Here is an 18,320-nt window from a genome sequence, read left to right on the forward strand (position 1 = left end):
AAGAAATCCTTTCCATGTCAATCTTTGGCCAGAATATTACGAGACTTCTCATGGCTCACTCTGAAGTGTAACATGAGGAGCCACAGAAAAAATAGGAGCTGCTGAAAAAACAAACAAAAAAGGGGGTGAAAGAGAGAGGAGGGAAGCCAACAAACCCAAACCATCAGGACCTGCTCTGGCTGCTTACCTGCTGCTCCTAAGCCAACGTCAATGCTGTTTCTCTTGAATTCACAGCGGCTCTGGGTCTCTGGCATAACGAGCTGACGGCTCTGATGCAGGTTGGAGATGATAGTGGAGAGGTCGTTATCACGGCTGCAACAGAGCAGAAAAGCACCAAGTTAAGGAAATCCTATTTGCCACCACATTATTGATTTTTTGTGTATATACGTAAGCGTGTGCGTGCGCAAGCTTCTTTTGTTTGCCCCTGACATCTCTGTATTGCAAGGAAGGTTCTTCCCCCTCCTACCTGTCAGGTTCCCGGTAACCTCCTCTAGTTTTGGGGAGCAGAGACTAAGTGTAAAGCACTTCCCAAACAGCATAAAGGACTCTGCAGCTGCCAGAGCTCCTAATTTCAGTCTTGCCAGATATAACTTGCGTGGGCCAGAGCTTACATCTCAGATGGAAAAACTAGAAGTGTAGGAATTGGCAGATCTATTCCAAATTAATAGAAAACTTGAACTGAAATAACTGATAGTTTTCTATCAGCTGCCACCCTTCTGTTCTAAAGAAGGTTAGTTTTTCCATTTCATCACTGTTGGAACACAATGCTACTTTATTTACTTGAAAAATAGTTTTTCTTTTTAGAGAGAAACCCACCATGAACCTGGCCATCAGCATCAGCCACAGCTAAGGATACAAACTTATTTACAAAATTAATTTGCAACTCATCACTCTAGCAGATCCTGAAAAAATGCCCTTTTCCTTTTGAGACAAGAACATGCATTAGGATGGTTAAATGTTATTTTGCCTGTTATCCTTGCATCCAATTGCTGCTAAGTAGGCTAGTTTAATCTTTTTTTCTTTTTTTCCCTCCTTCTGTGGAATGGGAGAGAGGGAGAGCACAAATACAAAAAGCAAAAAGACGTTCACTGTAGCAGATACTACTGTTCAGCTGGTGAATGCTTTGGACTGCAAGCCCCTATCCTCTTGCATAATATTTCTGAAAAAATGATATACAAACACTGAAGAGGAAGAACAAGCTAAAAACATATACACACATCTAAAGGGAAATACTGGAACGTATCCCTTTTTTGGTTTGCAGTACATGTTAAATCACCCATCTTTCTAGCACAAGGTGCTTGCTCCAAGCTAAATGCAGCTATTTTTCTTCCTCTTCTCTTTCTAAATGATGACGACAGCCAGAAAAAACAGACACACTTACAAAAAAAACCTATATACATTAGAAATATAGCCTTCCCCCCACACCTGCGTTCCCTTCCAACCTCTACTCACATGACGAGCGCACCCACTCTGTGCCGCTGTGACACACAGCACATGACCACCAACTCACTGGTGCAGAGGAGAGTGTCCTCACCTGGGACCGGCAGGGCAACACCGAGGGTGCATTATCTGCAGAATTACCTAGCAATGATCTTCCCTTAAATATCCCCCTCTTATCCCCCCCTACCTCCTCCCCACCCGCTGCACCCCCGCCTGCGGGCTATCAGCACTAGCAAGAGGAGCAGATCTGCTCAAACGCTCCAAAGAGCCCGTCCCTAGCGCAGAAGCAGGGGCTAATCTGTCATCTAGCTCTCTGCTAATCAGATAAGTTTATGACAGAAAGTCTTTAGACAGAGGTACTTTCAGCGGGCGTCTGGCTCCAGATTTTCACAGGATGTAGCAGACAAAAACAGACTCTCATTTCAGCAGCCGCTGTCAAGTTCCCTGCTGCTCCCCCCCCCCCCCAATCTCAGCACTGAGGTAGGATGCTCAGATCTCAAAGCCTTTGAGCACCCATTGCATCTTCCTCCGCTAAACCAGTTCAGATTCCTCCTTATGCAAGCAGAAGGCTAATTACTTAAGCAAGCCCACAGGTGAGTGGGAAGCCCATTTCTCCTGTGCCAAGCAGTTTTGGGTCTTATCCTCTTTTAGCTGCCACCTTTAAGATGCATTATGCAAATATTTTGGTGTCTTAAGTCATTTATGGGATTAATGTGAAGTGATTATCAGTTCTTTTTAATCATGCCAATCAATAACTGGATGTCAGGGACAGAGGACAAATGCAGATAAACGCTGCCATCAGCACAATGCTCAGGAAAGGGCGGAGGAGATGAGGGAGAAGTGCAGAGGGAGAAAAACAGGGAGTAGGAAGAGAAAAATGGGATAATTACATCTTTGCATTTGCAGTGTCTTGCATCCCAAACGAGTCCAAAGCACCTCTGATATGTAAACATATTAACAGAGCTATGAAAAGGAATTGCTTTATCTACCACTAAAATGCAGCTGCCTCTCTCTCTGGAAAAGAGTATGGCAGCTCCTTAACATGAGTTGATTTTCCAAAATGCAAAGAGTGAAGAACACTGCAATATTCCCACTGTAAATTGCAAACAGGAAATCTAGGTGGAGGAAATATTATCACACCAGAACTGTTATTTTTCATCCAAAAACATATGCTTTTAGGAGATTTTCCGTGGCCTTAAATTTAAAAGAATAATGGTGCAGGAAGCAGTATCTTAGCAAGCCATAGCTCAACACATAACCTCAGACTGGAGGGCTGACAGGTATACTTACTGTACAGGCTTTGAACTCAACTCAGTCTACCTGTGCAATCAGGCAAGATCCCAGGAAAACACGACTTTGCCAGAATACCCTTGCAGAAGGCAAACTGATTACCAAGATGACATTGAGAGGAAAGGGAGGAAAGACTGGAGCTAAGGCAAACGGGCTGAGACAGATTTTAACACAGCAAACTGTCCCCAGGAGTTGTTCTGCAGGGGTGGTTTGAAACGGAGCATGCCTTCTCGTCCCAGGCTTGTTCTGTGCTTGGCGCAATGAGATGTAGCTCGTAGCTGGGGCTCAGTCCTGGGATACCAGAAAAAGCGAATGGTAACCAGGGCTTCATATGAAAAATTGAGCTACTCTTCTGTTTAGGTCAAGGCTTTAAGCAGTTTTTTAAAACACTGTAAGCCAAGCTGACCGCTTAGTACTGTTCCACACAGCTGCAATCAGACTGCGGTGGCTGTGTGGACTCTCTAGTAAGGGACATGCTTGCAGAAGGCTCTGCTTAGACCACAGGGGACCTTCTAGCACCATGCCGTGTCAACAGAATGAAACACCAACCTCGGTTCTGCAGCAGGTAACTGTGACCCCCACCTCACTTGTGCCTGCATGAGAGCAAACTAATGGAGTCTCAGTTCCTCAGGGGCTCCCCCCGCCCAGTTATTCAACGCCTTAGCCAGGAAGAAGGGCTCTGCACAGATACCAGTCATTTTCAGAAATTACCCTATTTTTGCATGCTCGCTGCCACGGACTGCAAAATTACAATTGCACTTACACCTCTCTGAACACACTGCCCTCTGCCAGCTGGCTCAGCAGGAGGGTGAAAGACGAAATACCACCTCAGACTTTCAGCAACTTGCTTGGCTTAGGTAGTAAAAGTTGCAAAATGTGAATTATAAGCCCAGCCTGGTCAAACTGCTTCATGGCTCAGTCCTGCACAGCCCCCATCAACCACGGAAACCCCCTCAGCCAAACCAGAGTCAGGGACACCAGCTTGCAACCCCAGGCAGGCGAACAACTAGCTGCCCCTGCCTCGCCCACTTGCCATAAAACTCCTGGGAACACCCTAGCAATCGTTTCCCTACAGAAACCAGCTACCTGAAAAACTCAGCCAAACCACTCACCTCCTTCTGAAGGCACAAACTGTGCGCTACACCGCATGTTACCCTCAGCAGGGCCAGCCCGATCACCCAGCAAATGCTCGCACCTGCGCTTAGATCAGCCCTCGCACCTGTGCAGGGCAGTCCCAGGGCTCCCAGGTGGCCACGCTGGCCCTCTGCCTGGAGTTTCAGGTCCCTTTGCCTAGCTTGTCCCTGATTCCTGTCCCTAATTCTCCAGTCCTAACCACTGGGCCAGGACTCCTGTACTCACACCCTGCAAAAAGGGCCCAGTCCAGCGCCGACCAAAGCGCGTTTCAGAGGCAGGCCTGGCAGGCTGGCTCAGGCGCTGGGTGCACGACACACCGAGCCGAGCAGTGCAAACCGTGCCCTAAACAACAGGCACGGCACAGAAATGAGACTCTCACCCTCAGCCACTTTACAGGGTATTCTCTGTGCGTTCAGCTTGCTGACAAGGGATGAGAACAGTGTTTTCAAAAGATGCAAGTCCCTTGGGGAAAAGGTTCTTTGTTCCTCCAGGTTTACACGCTACCTGGCTTGCTCACAGTAATCCTGCCATATACAGAATGGGCAACAAATTTATGAGATCAGGGCTCCACCAGGCAGAGCCAATGCACAGTTAAAGGTCCTTCCCTTGCAGGCAAAAATAATATCCAGCTTGCAGGATCTCAGGTCAAGAACCAGAACATGCACTTCAGGGATACCAACATACATGCATTAATGCCTAAAACTTGGGTGCTTGGCCTGGCACGGTGATTAACAGAGCTGAAGGTAGGGACCTAGACTCACTGGAAGGGAAACTCTGAAACAGTCGCAACAGCATCCCCTCTAAACTGCTCATCAGTAAGAGCCCAATTCTTGCACGACCTCGGTGGGAAGGAACCTGTTGTTAAGGGGACTGGAGAGGGCAGGTCCTTGCTGTGTAGAGGATTTCCCCATCCGTGTGCTGAAGTTAATGGTTCTACCCAGGTGCTCGCTTGCAGCCCCGGCAGGGGCAGAGTCACGCTCTGCTTTTCCTTTGTCTCGTCTCTGAGCCGCTGCTCGGTGCCTGTTAATGCAGGCTCTTCCCCATACATGCACAAACACACATGCACACAGAATCAGATTAAAGGTCTGATCCCTTCCAGTAGCATAATATTATATTTTAAAAACCGGATTACAGAAGGGGGCTTAAGCAAGATACAGATCTCCTGAAAGGTCAAGGAGGAGACAAATAACCTTCTGTAGGGCTTCAGGTTGTTATGGCAATATTCAGTTTGCACAGTTTTTGGCAATGGTTTGGGGTCCCACAGTAAAAAAGAGGGATCCAAGCAGCAGAGGTGCATGTTCTGAGGCATGGCTGTTTGGCCTCGTTCGTCTCGCAGAACCAAGTTTTGCTCCTGCAGTAAAATGAAGGGTAGAAAACTGAGTACTTACTGCTAGGGATTCCAGAAGGCATGTGGCTGGTTGGCCACATCCAGGTTTGCTTTCAAACTGGGAAGCAACTCAGTGTTACTGAGTCTCATGAGATCTTCTTGTGACATCTGGCTCAAGATGTTGGAAGTTCTGCTCACAAGACACGTTTTTCAGATATTTCTGCTATTTTGGTGGCTAAAGATTTACAAAAGAATTTGCTGCACTACAAGACTTTTGAGCCTGAACTTCACATCCAATACACATTTGACCTCAAACCAGAACACTAAGCTTCACCCAGCCCCACATCTGGACAGTGAATCTAAACACATCCATTAGAGATGAACTCCTTTTGTCACTTTCAATTACAGTCAACGTGCTGTTGTTCATTCTCTGTTTGAATGCATCATCCTATTTTTGCAACATCATACTTAGCAGCTGTGGAGAGGAGTTAAATGTTAAAAAAAGGATGAGGATTTCATGTGGCAAACAAAACGTGAGCGCTGATGGCTAATGAAGGAGTGAGATTCTTTCTTCACAAAGATGTCCCTCCTAATAAGAAATAAGGGAAAGGTAGCAGCTACCTAACAGCACTTAGACTCCCCTCAAGGCCAACTCTGCAGCTCTGAACAGCTGCAAGTGGCACAGACCTTGCAATGAACCTGGCCTCATAAGGAAGGCATTTTACAAGGAGCAAAGCTGGCAGTGGTGGCGTGTAAGTGTTTGTTATTGTGCTCCATGTAGCCTGGGATAAGTAACCATTCCATCAAACATGCCATATATCTGTCCTGCCTTTGCCTTGCCCATTTATCCATTGAAAAGACTATCTTAGGCTTTTGCAAGCTGCTTTCCATCCAACAGGATTTCCATTCTGCCATTAGGCTCTGTCTTGCTGCCAAAGGCAACAGTTGGAAAAGTGGCTGGATATTATTATGGGTTGGGTAATTTTCAAATCCTAATGAAGCCAGGGCCCAGAAGCAATAGATCGATTTACCAGGAATGCAGAAAGCTATGATAAAGGTTTTACCTAAGCCACAAGCAGCTGAGCAGCTCACCAGTGCACCACAACTCAGGACATGCACGGTACAAGCAGCAGCCACAAAACTTTAGAGGTCAAGTCCAACTGGCTCCTTTACCTGGATATGCTATGAGATGAAAGCTGCTGTCTAACAGAACGGTCACCTGGCCTTGGAGGCCACTTCTAAGAAAACTGGACACCTGACCTATTACACTGGAAACAGAGAAAGCCCCAAGTGAGCACACACACAGTGGGGGCTATGCACCACAGGTTCCATGCTTGGTCTGGGAAAAAACAAAACAAAGCCTTTCTCATCCTAGACCTCACACCCAAATCCAGTGAACACTGGACCCTGGGAGTACAGTCAGGACAACATGAATACCTGCGCAGCTCAGACACAGATCAGAGCTCACAGTCTAAAACCCCCTGCCACAAGGAGCCCCCTCTGCAAAGCAGTAATGAGACATACAAATAAATAATGGCTGCAAAATTACCACTGGAGGAAAAAAAAACCCCAACACTGCTAATGTTCTCTGCTCATGCTCTGATTGCTGCACTGTCTACGTTTAATGGAATTAACAGGTTGTCTGCCTCCCCCAAAGCTGGTTGTTCTGATGAGACTTTCTGTAACGGCAGCATAATGGTCCGCCAGTGCTCATTTGATATCTCCACTGCTTACAGGAAAAGGCGCTCAACAGGGGAGATGACCACATCAGCGACTGGTGGAAATGTCACCCAGACAGAAGGTGTTTATTTGGTAGAAGACGGCACTGTAATCCAGTGATTAATCTCCACCTGCAGAAGCACCTGCAGAACGACAGCTACACCAGCAGTACTACCATTTCTGGCATACACTGTATGAGCAACATCATTTAGTCTGGCTAATAAGCTACAACGTGTGCTCAAGGAAGAAGTGTACGGTAGAGACTGCCACTGAACTGTCAAATTTGCTAAGTTTGGCTGTCCCTATATATGAACCTATAAATACACTGAATATATGAACCTGAATATATGGACCTATAAATGAATTAGGAGCAAGCCCCTTCAGGGATGCTGTGGTAACCAAACGTGCAGCCATCCTGTGTGACTAGCTTCTAGGAACAATAGTCCTTTTTTGAGCAACATCTGCAACAGAAGCCTGAGACTGGCAGTATTTGAAGATGACAGCTATTGCTCCAAGACCCTTCTGGTCCTAGCTGGTCCCCTGGTCCTCATTCCAACTAGCATTCGGACCCTCGCTTTGCACCCTCACTCCAGTCACCTCTCCTCACTGCCAAATGGCCCCAGCAAACCAGTCCCTGACATCTGCTGAAACTCATCTCCCCAGCCTGGCACCAGAGCCGGCCCTGCCAGCACGCTCAGCACGCAGCCACTTAAAGAGGCGATTAGACGAGGACAGAGCAGACACCTCCGTCTCTTGGACCCTTCGGCTCTTGGCCGCTCCAGCGAGGCTAAGTAGAGAGCTGCTGCCAAATGCCTGGGCTGCCGTGCCCCCACGGGGCACCTGAACGGAGACCCACCATCCTTGAGATGCTCGCGCGGTGGCAGCTTCCAGTGATTGTTAACCCAAGCCGGATTCAGACCGGGAGCAATGCCTTTTAAATGTGTTTCATTTACAGACATTAGCAGTGACTGCATCTTTAACAGGGAGAAGGATGAGGAGACTAATGGATGGAGACAATTAACCAAAATATAAATCAGTGTCAGAGTCTCTGCATCTAGCAGAGGCAGCCAGGCGCCCGCAGGGTCTGGTGATTCTCGCAACACGCTGCTCAAAGTGACTGCAAAGAGCGATTGCAAAGAGGGAGAGGGAGAGGGTAAGGGGGAAAAAGTTGGTCAGAATTTGAACCACTTCCAAGAACGGCTGCCTTCCGTTTGCTGCAGCCCCCTCCAAAACGAGGAGGCAATAGTAAGAGCAACACCTCACTACAGTAGCCATACACACGCCTCACAGCGAGGGCCAGAATAAGCCCCGTGCGTCTCTTACGAGACTGTGCACCCAGCAGCCTGCTGGCAGGCAGGGCCTCGCTCTGCCCATGCTCTGCGCTGAGCAGAGGTGCATGGGCACCGCACCAGACCTGCATCGATATTCCCCAGTGGAACAGCCAGCACAGTACCGCACGACTGATCTGCAAGTTCACACGCACGGTCAGCTCAGAGTGTGGCAGAGCTGCAAGGTCACACACCCCAAGCTTTCACTGCTTGATATCAGGCACACAAAAAGTGCAGGTTTCTGCACAGGGAGGATTTCACCGGTGGTGCAGCACCATGCGGCAGCGCCCAAGCTTGCCTCTCAGACTTCTCTTGTCTGTCCAAAAAGGCTGCTCCAGCGGTTAGGATACTCAGCACAAATTTGAAACTCTAGTCGACAATTCTCTGCTCCAGTTCCCTGCCCAAACTTCCCTGGCCATGTCACTTAAACACCTTGTGCTGCTGTCTTCCATACACGTGGGGATGCTATACCGCACTACGGCACTGTCAGAGCGGGAGACGTTAGACACCAAGAGGCATCCCGGACCTACAGCAATAGGAGTTGCAAATACATTCAAGATGAACAACAGGAAGTGATGATCTTAGTACGCACAAAATTATATAGATCCAAAACCTACACGACAGCTGAAGAAATGGCAAATGAATCTAGCACTGGACCACAGAGTCTTTTGCTGATATTTAATCAACTTAAAGTCAAGCTGTGAAACCCAGTCAAAAACATATGGGTGTCTTTGAAGGGATGCAAAGTAAGAGATTGATGCCAGGTCTGGAAGAGGACAGATACTCAGAAAAGTAGCAGAGGAGGAAATAAGACTGAAAAATATTTCTTTTTAAATATGTTTCACCATCTCTTCATCCCCTTAACGATCACTCAGCAACTGCAGGGGTTATATTAAATTTTACTGATCAATACAGTTGCCATAAAACTGTCCCAACCCTCTACCCCTCCCTACAATAAAGAAAAAAAAATCCAATATGCAAAAGGAGGAATGTCAGGGCTTGCAAGGGCACTGATTAAGCCAGGGAAAGCAGAGATAAGTGCAGGTGTGTGCCTACGCAGCCTCCGCACAAACCCTCTTGTGTCACTCTGAGGAACACACATGGGATTTCTTCCCTCCCTTATTCTCAGCCTGCCCGGATGTAGGTCCGGTTCAAGCGTGTATTTCAATGGTAGCCCCGGCTCAGGTAACAGATTCACAGACTCTGTTTACTCTGCAGCAACTTCCTCCTGCGTATCACGCGCACCCATTCTAGCCAGGCCAAGTCCCCTGCTTGGCCAGGTCAACGCGGCAGGAACGACAGAGAGTTTGCAACTCCGGGATGACAATATTGCCAGAACCTGCAGCAACAGAAGTCCTTTTTCTTTCTCTATCAACCTCTTCTCCCCTCTTCTCCTCATCCTTCCGAAAGACAAGTTTCTGGTGCAAGGATCGGAGCAGTGTCACAGCCAGGCTGTTGTCAGAATCATTTAGCAACAAGCAGACAGCGCGAGTGTGTTGCTCAGGGCTACCCAAACCAGAGCGCACGCCCAGGGACAGGACAAGCATGTAAATCAGTCAGTGACTGTGTGAAGGGAATAATGAGCTTTTTATGGAAGCCATTAAGAGGAAAACCCAGATTGGTCTATAAATACTGTTGCATCATTATAGCACTGAGAAACAACCTTATGTAACAGCACGACTATGTAATGCCAGGACTGATGTAAAATAACCACTCAGAGGCTCTCACTTTGCTTACTTAGTATTTTTTTAAAACCAAAACAAAACTAATAACCAATTTCCAAAACAACATATGTACTCCAGCCCAGACCATAAAAAAAACCCATCCTTTTCCTCCCTAACATGCACAGATAAATTTGGGGCTGCTTAAAAGGACTAGAAAGACAGACGCAGCCTTGGGACTGGCAGCCTTTGTGCTGCTGCAAGAGAAGTACATGACTACAGCTCCCACATAAATGCCACCAATACCACTTCCTTTCTCTTAACCTGCAGTGTCCAGTCTCTGTGGGCCACTTAATCACAAAGTCATTGATTTTAAGCCCCAGAAGGGACCATTATATCTACCTCATCTGACCTTCTGCACAAAACATGTCAGAAAATCTCACCCTATCATATACGCAGTTAGTAGCGGCAGCTCAGAGTGGAAAAAAAAAAATGTGCGACTCGAGTCTCTGCCCACCAGGAAGCCAACAGAGACCCTCCAACTCAGAACCCACACCACATTTAATCCAGTGCTCTAGGGGCAAAATATTCTGCATTCCAAGAGCTGATGAATTCTCTCAGCTTCTTCCTTACTACTATGTAGACTTTCCTACCTAGAGAAAAAAAAAAAGCACATTTCGCAAGATGACTCCTCTGACTCCCTGCCACATGCCCAGCACCCAGTCTCGGTGCAGGGTTAACCATCTTCCAGGCCAGCCGAGCTGAGAGTCCTCTTGGGATGAGAAATTCTGCAAAATAACTTTCTCCGCAGCATGTCTTGGTTTGCCCTGGAATGGCCTTTGAGCGCCAGAGGCCCTTGAGCAGACGGGCAAGGTCAGTGCCTCTGACACTGCCAGGCTATAAAACCAGGGTCACTGAGTCAGCAGGGACGGGGAAGGGATGTGGATCAGGGAAAGCTCACAGCTCAGACCGATCAAGGGCGCTTCTCCTCCTCCCGCGCTCCTGCTTATCACCTTGCACACCGCACAAAACACCCAGCAACGCCTCCTTAATCATACAGCACACAGACAATACCTTTCCTCTCAGGTCGATGGTGGACAGAACGGCCAGAGCGGGATAAGACCTAAAGCTGGGCACAGGAGGATTTGGGTCAAGGATTTGAAGGCGGTGATCAGGCGACTAATAAAGAAGTGGATGGGGCGGGGGTGCAGGGGGAAGCAGCAGGGTTTGTTCCACTGTTAAACAACAGGCAGCATGACCCGCTGGCAGGCTGTGTCACTCTTCCATCAGAGACAGGCAGATAAGCCCCGGGCGAAGAAGCTGGATGCAAGCGAGCACGTGTGCGTGCAGCCCTGAGGAGCAGAGGGGCTGCCTCCATCCTCCAGACCCGTCCGTGCCTTACTGCCTCTCCCTACCTCACGTCCCGCACTGCAGGGCCTCTCCGGTGTGAGCCGGGCAGCCTCAGCTCCTCTGGCCTGCCATTTCATGGATTGCAATGTGGCAAACTGTTGGGAGGCAAGCGATCTTATGATGCACTTTCTGACTCCCTCTCTGTATTTCCTGAGTTCAACTCCAACTTCTCCATTTGCCGCAAAAACCTAGACTTGGCATCTACCTGGCAACTGACGTTTGTAACCATCAGTGTGTTCAACAGCACCTTCACACATTGCATCAAGGGCAAACTGGCCCTGGGTTAGCTGTGAATCCAACTTGGGGCCTTCTGAAGCTAACGGAAGGACTCCCATTTACCTCCACTGTCACAGGATTAAGCCATACCCCATGAGATTTCTGCACTCTAGACAGAAAACAGGCATGATTTCCAGCAGGCAAAGCTCAGGGCACAGTTGCCTCTTATTCCTTAGACCCCTTGGTTATATTCTCATTGCTCAGTCTTTTGGTTTCCTTGTAACACTTCATCATTCTCAGTCACTCCCTGTCCTTCTCAGACGTCAGTCTTGATAGACCTTGACAGACAATGATTTATCACACTCCACTTCAACTACACCTGCCTCCCAGGTATCTCCACCTTCTGCTGAGGTGTCACCCATCAGACACAAGCAGAAAGGGAAGGAAAGAGGAAAGGGAAGAGGGAAGGAAGGGTAAACAAGTATCACAAACTAAAGGGAGTTGAGAGGTCTGAAAATCCCAACCCCCAACAACCCTTGGCAATTCAGCCCTAATTCTCCCTGCAGACTTACCCTGAAAAAAAAATCATCCTGCAAAGTCCTGAGCAAAACACTCACAAAATTTCATTAATGCTCATGACAGTTCATAAAAATGATCAGTAGAGCTGGCAACTCCAAAATGAGGTGGAAATAAGTTTAAAGATGTTTTTATTGTAATCCTGCTTCACCATTCAGCGCTCCGCAAGCCCATAAATAGAAATAAGATGGAACAGCACCACACTGATGCTGGACTGGAGATGAGAAAGAGAGGAAGCATGGAGATGAAGGACAGGACCAGGCTATCATTAATGGCACTTTATTCTGACAGACAGTTTTGACATGTGCTCATCTGTTAAGGTGCCACAAAAGCATTTAGCCAGGGGAATGCCCATACTAGATATTTCAGCCTCGAATTTCCCCTCCTGCCTTCAGTAATGTAGATAGGGCTCCTGAGTTTGAAGAACTATCAGAAAAGCCTAATGCATCTTGAATCTTGCATTTCCATCACGGTTGTAACCTTGGAGCCAAAAAGCTTACTGTGCAGCAGCATAAAGACACAAGGTGGCTTCGGGGGGGGGAGGGGGGGCACAAGGCATATTAGGAATAAAGAGGGCCTGAATCCACTTCATAATCCCAAACAAAACAGGGAAAACCTTAAACACAGTCCCTATACTACCCCTCCATAACCAGCAGGATACACTTGCCCTCCAGAGGAGACACCTCGTGCAGACTTGTTCAAAATACAGGGATTACAAAAGCATGGTGTAAGTACTGTGCAAGACCAGCAGACTCTCTTCTCCTGACTGACATATTTTTCTTAGTGCAGGCGTGCACCCAAATACACACATGACTAGTCCCTTAAAAACATCTTTGACTTCTGCCTCCTTCACGCACACACTTATTGGGCAGCAACCCAAAACAGATTCACAGAGTTCAGAAGGACTTTCCTTAATGGTCCATCTTCATCAGCTCACCTGCCGCCACCACTACAAGCAGCCATACGTCTTTCCTCTGAACATCCATCAAGTCCATGCTATTGATCAGACCCTGACCACAGCCTGCAGCTCAGCTTGGCCACTAAAAAAAAAAAATTTCACTAAGACAGAATAAGGAAGGCAACCACAGCAAACAGAACAGCGGGAGGTTGCCTGCCTGTCATCAGGACCTTTGAGTCCTAACACAACGCCACTGTCACCACTATTAACAACCAGCAACCAGTATCTATAACCCTCTCCCCAATAGCACCGGGTGCAGCTCATTCTCGAACAAATCAACCAGCTCAGAAGCCTGCCTTAAAGGTTGTTGGCAGGGCAGCAGTGATCTTAAGTTCCTGCAGAAATTCAGTTTTATGGTGGAGGGTCGCACGCTTTCTAGCTATTGCCAGTCAAATGCATTTCACGCATTTCTAGGACTATCTCCACCCTGCTCTTCCCCTACCTCCTCACTATACAGACCTTGTGAGTCAACCTCCTCCGTCCTCTGCTTCAGGGATTCCTGCGGCTCACACCAATCCCTCCCTCATCCCAGAGCTGCTTGTTTTCCTTTCCATCACTTCTGAGGGCAGGGTGTTCCCATTTAAGTTTATACACCCTTCTTTCAGCTCCCCAGTTTGTCACTAACACCAACCCAAACACCCCAGCTTATTCCAAATTTCCCCGAGTTCCCAAGGCCTCCTATGCTGGATCCCCAAACTCAACCCTTAGAAAATACTTCTGAAAATTCTGTTCCTTGCCAGAATCCAAGTTACACCCAGCCTCGCCCTCCGAACTAAAGCAGCTGCTGCTGCTGCATGCATGCAAGTGCAGGGAAGGGCCAAAAGATTCCTCTGCCTGCAGCACCAGGCAGCCTGGAGGTCCTGATTTTTTCCTGACAGTTTTTTTGGCAGATCTGATTTGCACCAAAATCAATGGGCTTGTCCTGCTGACGTGTAGAGCATTCCCTGAAGTTTTGGACTTGTCTGGATGCTACGTTCCAAAGTTATTGAGTAACAGACAAACAGAAATGTTTTGCTCAGCCAATAAAAAGAATGTGTCACTGACATGCAGCTGGTGTGCCTGATGGATATAAGGTCTCTTTAAATACCCCAAATTCTACTCGTTTTCTCAATTCATTAAGCAGCCTGGTTTGAACTGATGAAATATTAAAATAATACTCAGATAAGTAATTTTAAATGGGTGATAAGGCACAAGTTTAGACAATGAACAGTGAGAACTGATGGTCTGCAGGAATCACTCACATGTCCAATGTATTAAGGACAAGACAGACTTAAATTTGAATCCTTCTAATTTCACAGGAGGGTGGGAAGACGGAGGTCAGAAGACCTCCTATTCCAGAGACATGTCCTTGAAGTTTTGATCCATTATCCAATCTAAAAGCAGAAGAGTATGATTTGCTTTTCCATCTCTGTATGGAACTGAAATATAACAAGAATGCTCTCCAAAAGTTTTAACCAAGCCTATGTATATCTTGAGAATACACCAAGGTCTCAAGACGCCTTCACATGCTCAGTTTATTCAGAATTCTTTCAGTTGCCCATCAAAAGGTTCATTATACACCCCCACCCATGCTATACTACACATTACTGTAAAGAGGTGACAACATACTGGGGATAAATATGAAGAGCATTACTCTTGCATAAATATGCCCTCTTGCCTTGTAGGCATCTAAAAGATTTTCTCACCTACCTTATTATATTCTTCAAGCTTTAAAATGAAGGCTAAGATCAGTTTATCAGAGAACTATTCAACTTTATCATTCCTCTGAATTGCTGCTAGCACATAAATGGTCGTCTTTCCCCAACCCATCCCAATAGCTAAATGAATCACTCTGGGAATGAATAAGAGAGCAAAAAGTACTGTTAAAATCTGATCTAATAATACTCTTTAATATTCTTTACCAAATGAATGGATACTAATTCTCTCCATTCTTCCCTAAAAGTATGTTCATCCCAGAATCTGCACAAACACCTGGTCTATGGGAAAGACAGAAGCCAAAACTTCTCTGGTAAGCCTGCCCTACATGACCCCTTGAAAATCCCAGACGTAATTCACCCACTCACACGGGCCTCGAGGAGCGTCGTGCTAACAGCCTCCGTGGAATCCAGGGAACACTACCGCAAGCAACTTCTGCAACCAACCAGTGACTGATCAGCAGCTTCCAGCAAGACAGCCTCCAAGACTGATTTTGCTTCCTGCCAGTACAGGTCTTCTTAGGTTTCTACACCCACAAACAAAAGGAAACCATATATTCTGCAGTACAGAAACAGTCTGTCCTGTTGCCATCTGAAGTCCTCCCAAAGCAGCTGATGAAACATCAGGCTCATAATAAACATTCAGCAGCTCCTCCCATTTCATCTCAAAATCTACATTCTCAAATCTTCACATGGATGTTTTGTGGATGAGCAAACACAAGCAAAGCACAGGTTTCTCACATTTTTCTACACAACTGGAAGCTTAACTCTGCGGCTGAACCTTCCCAAATGCTCTTCTTTCTGACACAGAATGTTCTTGTTAATGTCTATCAACTATATCAATTTGGAGTAGATTTATACTATTTCCCTTTCTCCAGTTAAACAAAAGAACAGATCTATTTACTTGCTGAGCAACTATTGTCTAAAATCAAACAGGTATGTCGCTGTTTGATGAACAAACTGTGTTCACCCATCTGGAAAGTCTTTTCCTTCCAACACACTGTCTCCACATAGCCATGCCTTGACTGCCAACAACAGTGGCATTAGCCAGGAGGTTCCTTGTTTTTATTGGCTTTGCCTTCAGGAAGCACGTCCTGGTTCAGAGTTTTAATTTTAACAGTTACAAAGGTGAGGACTCTTTGTACATTTTGCCAAAATGAGGATTAAATCATTTCCGTAGGCAGTTTAAGTCCCAAAGCCACAGCAGAATTAATCTAGAAGAGCCAAATTCAGTCTTGTGTTACATAAATGCCCTTCCCATACCAACCAGAAGGCACAGTTAATACACTCAGTATTAATACACTTCACCAGGAATTTTATTAGCTCTCTGTAGCGCACAGTCAAGAGTCAGCTTCACAGCTGTCCTCCGCAGCCCCCATGAGCTATGGAAACAGCTCCGCAGGCCTACGTACAGCTAGTATCTCACCAGTCTTCTCTGCACTGACTTAAAACACATGGGCAAAATCTGCCTCATTCTGCTTAGTTCAGCTTATAACCAGCCTTTTCTAGTGGGACTCCTGCATCAGCCCTGCTGTCTGCTGGGAGTCGAGGCAGAAGTCAGTACTGGCATTGAAGGGCGGAGGCAGGTTCCCATCCCTACACCTCAGCTGTCCTATCTGAAGGCACTCTTGTCCCTCTGCAACCATCTGATTTTTCTACCGAAACGTAAAGGTGCATATCTGACAAACATCAGCTCATTTAACAACAGATGCTAAAGATTACAAGGCTTTAAGGGGTTACATCCAGCTTTCAGCTGCTAAAAGCTTCTTGCAGCCTCCCAGTTCCTACTTCAGGTCTCCTAGATTAAAAGGCAGTAGCTTACAAGCAAAAATAAATAAATAAACAGCCTAAAGGCTGTCCTATATCAGTCCTTAAAGGGCACTGCAGCAATATGCTCTGGCATCTGATAACATTACCTGCATCACACAGCAATACTTTCTGCTGAGTCAGGATCAGCCTTGACATGTTCAAAACCATCTGCTTTTCATTTCTCCTCTCCTGCTTTCTTCTCCTCTCCCTTTGTATCTTCCAAAGGAACAGGCTAAATCAGTGAATTTCCCTTTGTTTTTCTTCTCCTGCCCCATTTAACATGTATTTTTCATCTGTTTCTTCCACTTGGCCTGATCTGTTTAATGTCCTCTTCCTTCTCGACTAATCTGTTTCATTCTTTCTTAAGTACAGTTTTCTAAAAAGGATGCAGCTGTATCACATAGACCAAGCATGTACATTTAACAACCCAGTTTAAGTGCTGCTGTTTAAACTCAATCTTGGCTCTAACGGTTTATGCCAGGGTTAAATAGATGTGGAAAGGGCCATTAAGTATGTTATAGTCAGACTTAAACGTACACATACACATGCTCATGGATACACAAGCTTGTAGCCAAATGTCTGTCTGTCTAAAATACATTCTAACATGGTTCAAGCCCATCCAGAAAGGCTGGTTAAACACCACTGTAATCTTTGTTTAAACCATGGTTGTTAAATGCCATTTATTTGCTCTGGGCAAATGGTGTCTTTGTTTCCCTTCCACCACTTTATGAAGCCTTCATGTGACATATACATGGAAAAAATTATCCCCTGGGCCCAGCAAGCTTGGACTGTCCCCTCAAGTGGTTTTTCATTCATACTTCAGTGAAGACATGATCTTGCATTCTCCCATCTCTTTGCTTTGTCACCCTCTTTTGTCTTTGTTAGCACAGGACTTTGAAGACAGAAATGCTGCCTTGGATATTCTTTTAGAGTTTGCTCACTGTGCACTCAAAAGCTAAAGCACATGGCTGAACATCAAGGGGCCTAACTCCATTCTCAGCTGCCCTCCTTGTCTTTTTGTACAGCTTTAGCCATTTACGCAGCATCTTCTTTCCCACCAGCCAGGCCATCTTTAATGAGGATCACCTTAACAACAGCTCTTGTCTTCCTTGCAAAGAGGCGAGGCCTAACTGCACTGAAAGTGTCTTGAGAATCTCAGATTGGCACAATGTTCATCCCACCCTGAGCTGCATCACCGCACAGTATTAACACGCACAGCCCCTTATCTACTTCTCACTCACCTCCCCCCCCAGCTCCCTCAAGACATCGAACGGCAAAAAATAGGATGAAAACCATTTTCCCACCTGAAGCTCCTCTTTATTCCATAACCTATTTTCATAATGTGCTTCAGCCTCAGAAAGGTACTCCTGCCTACGGTGCTGAGCATCTGTGACCACACCGAAATCAATAGGAGCAGAGAACAGTCGTCTTCTGGTGGAGAACAGGCTTTAACCATGTGTTTACTACTTCAAAACTTGATGGGCTTTTCTTGAAATAAAAGGGGAAGTGCATCATTTACTGAACAACTTCAACAAATTCCAGCAAATTGTTCAAGGTAACAGCATGTCCATACAAAGGAATTCTACCTTATAAAAGCAATTTTAAAGGAAGTGTATCTGCAAACTTCACAGAAACTCAAACCCAGTCACTGTGTTGACTTCAAAAGCCTAAAAGGGAAGGGAGCAAAGCACCTGGAGATATGAGGAGAGATCTTAATCTCCCCTTTCAGGACAATTCCTCAACCTTGACTTTTGGTTC

The 18,320-nt window shown here is 46.4% G+C and overlaps 1 protein-coding gene across 4 annotated transcripts in view; it reads right to left on the reverse strand.

Annotated features, from left to right (window-relative positions):
* The window catches only part of SAMD11 (sterile alpha motif domain containing 11), a 139,790-nt gene that overhangs the window by 53,855 nt on the left and 67,615 nt on the right, over nucleotides 1–18,320 (reverse strand). For all 4 annotated transcript variants that reach the window (XM_067311204.1, XM_067311207.1, XM_067311206.1 and 1 more), the window contains one exon: nucleotides 188–312. In XM_067311204.1, the coding sequence (XP_067167305.1) occupies nucleotides 188–312 (125 nt within the window). The remainder of the gene's footprint in view (nucleotides 1–187; nucleotides 313–18,320) is intronic.

This window comes from Apteryx mantelli, chromosome 26 (assembly GCF_036417845.1).
Source record: "Apteryx mantelli isolate bAptMan1 chromosome 26, bAptMan1.hap1, whole genome shotgun sequence".
Classification (NCBI taxonomy): Eukaryota; Metazoa; Chordata; class Aves; order Apterygiformes; family Apterygidae; genus Apteryx; species Apteryx mantelli.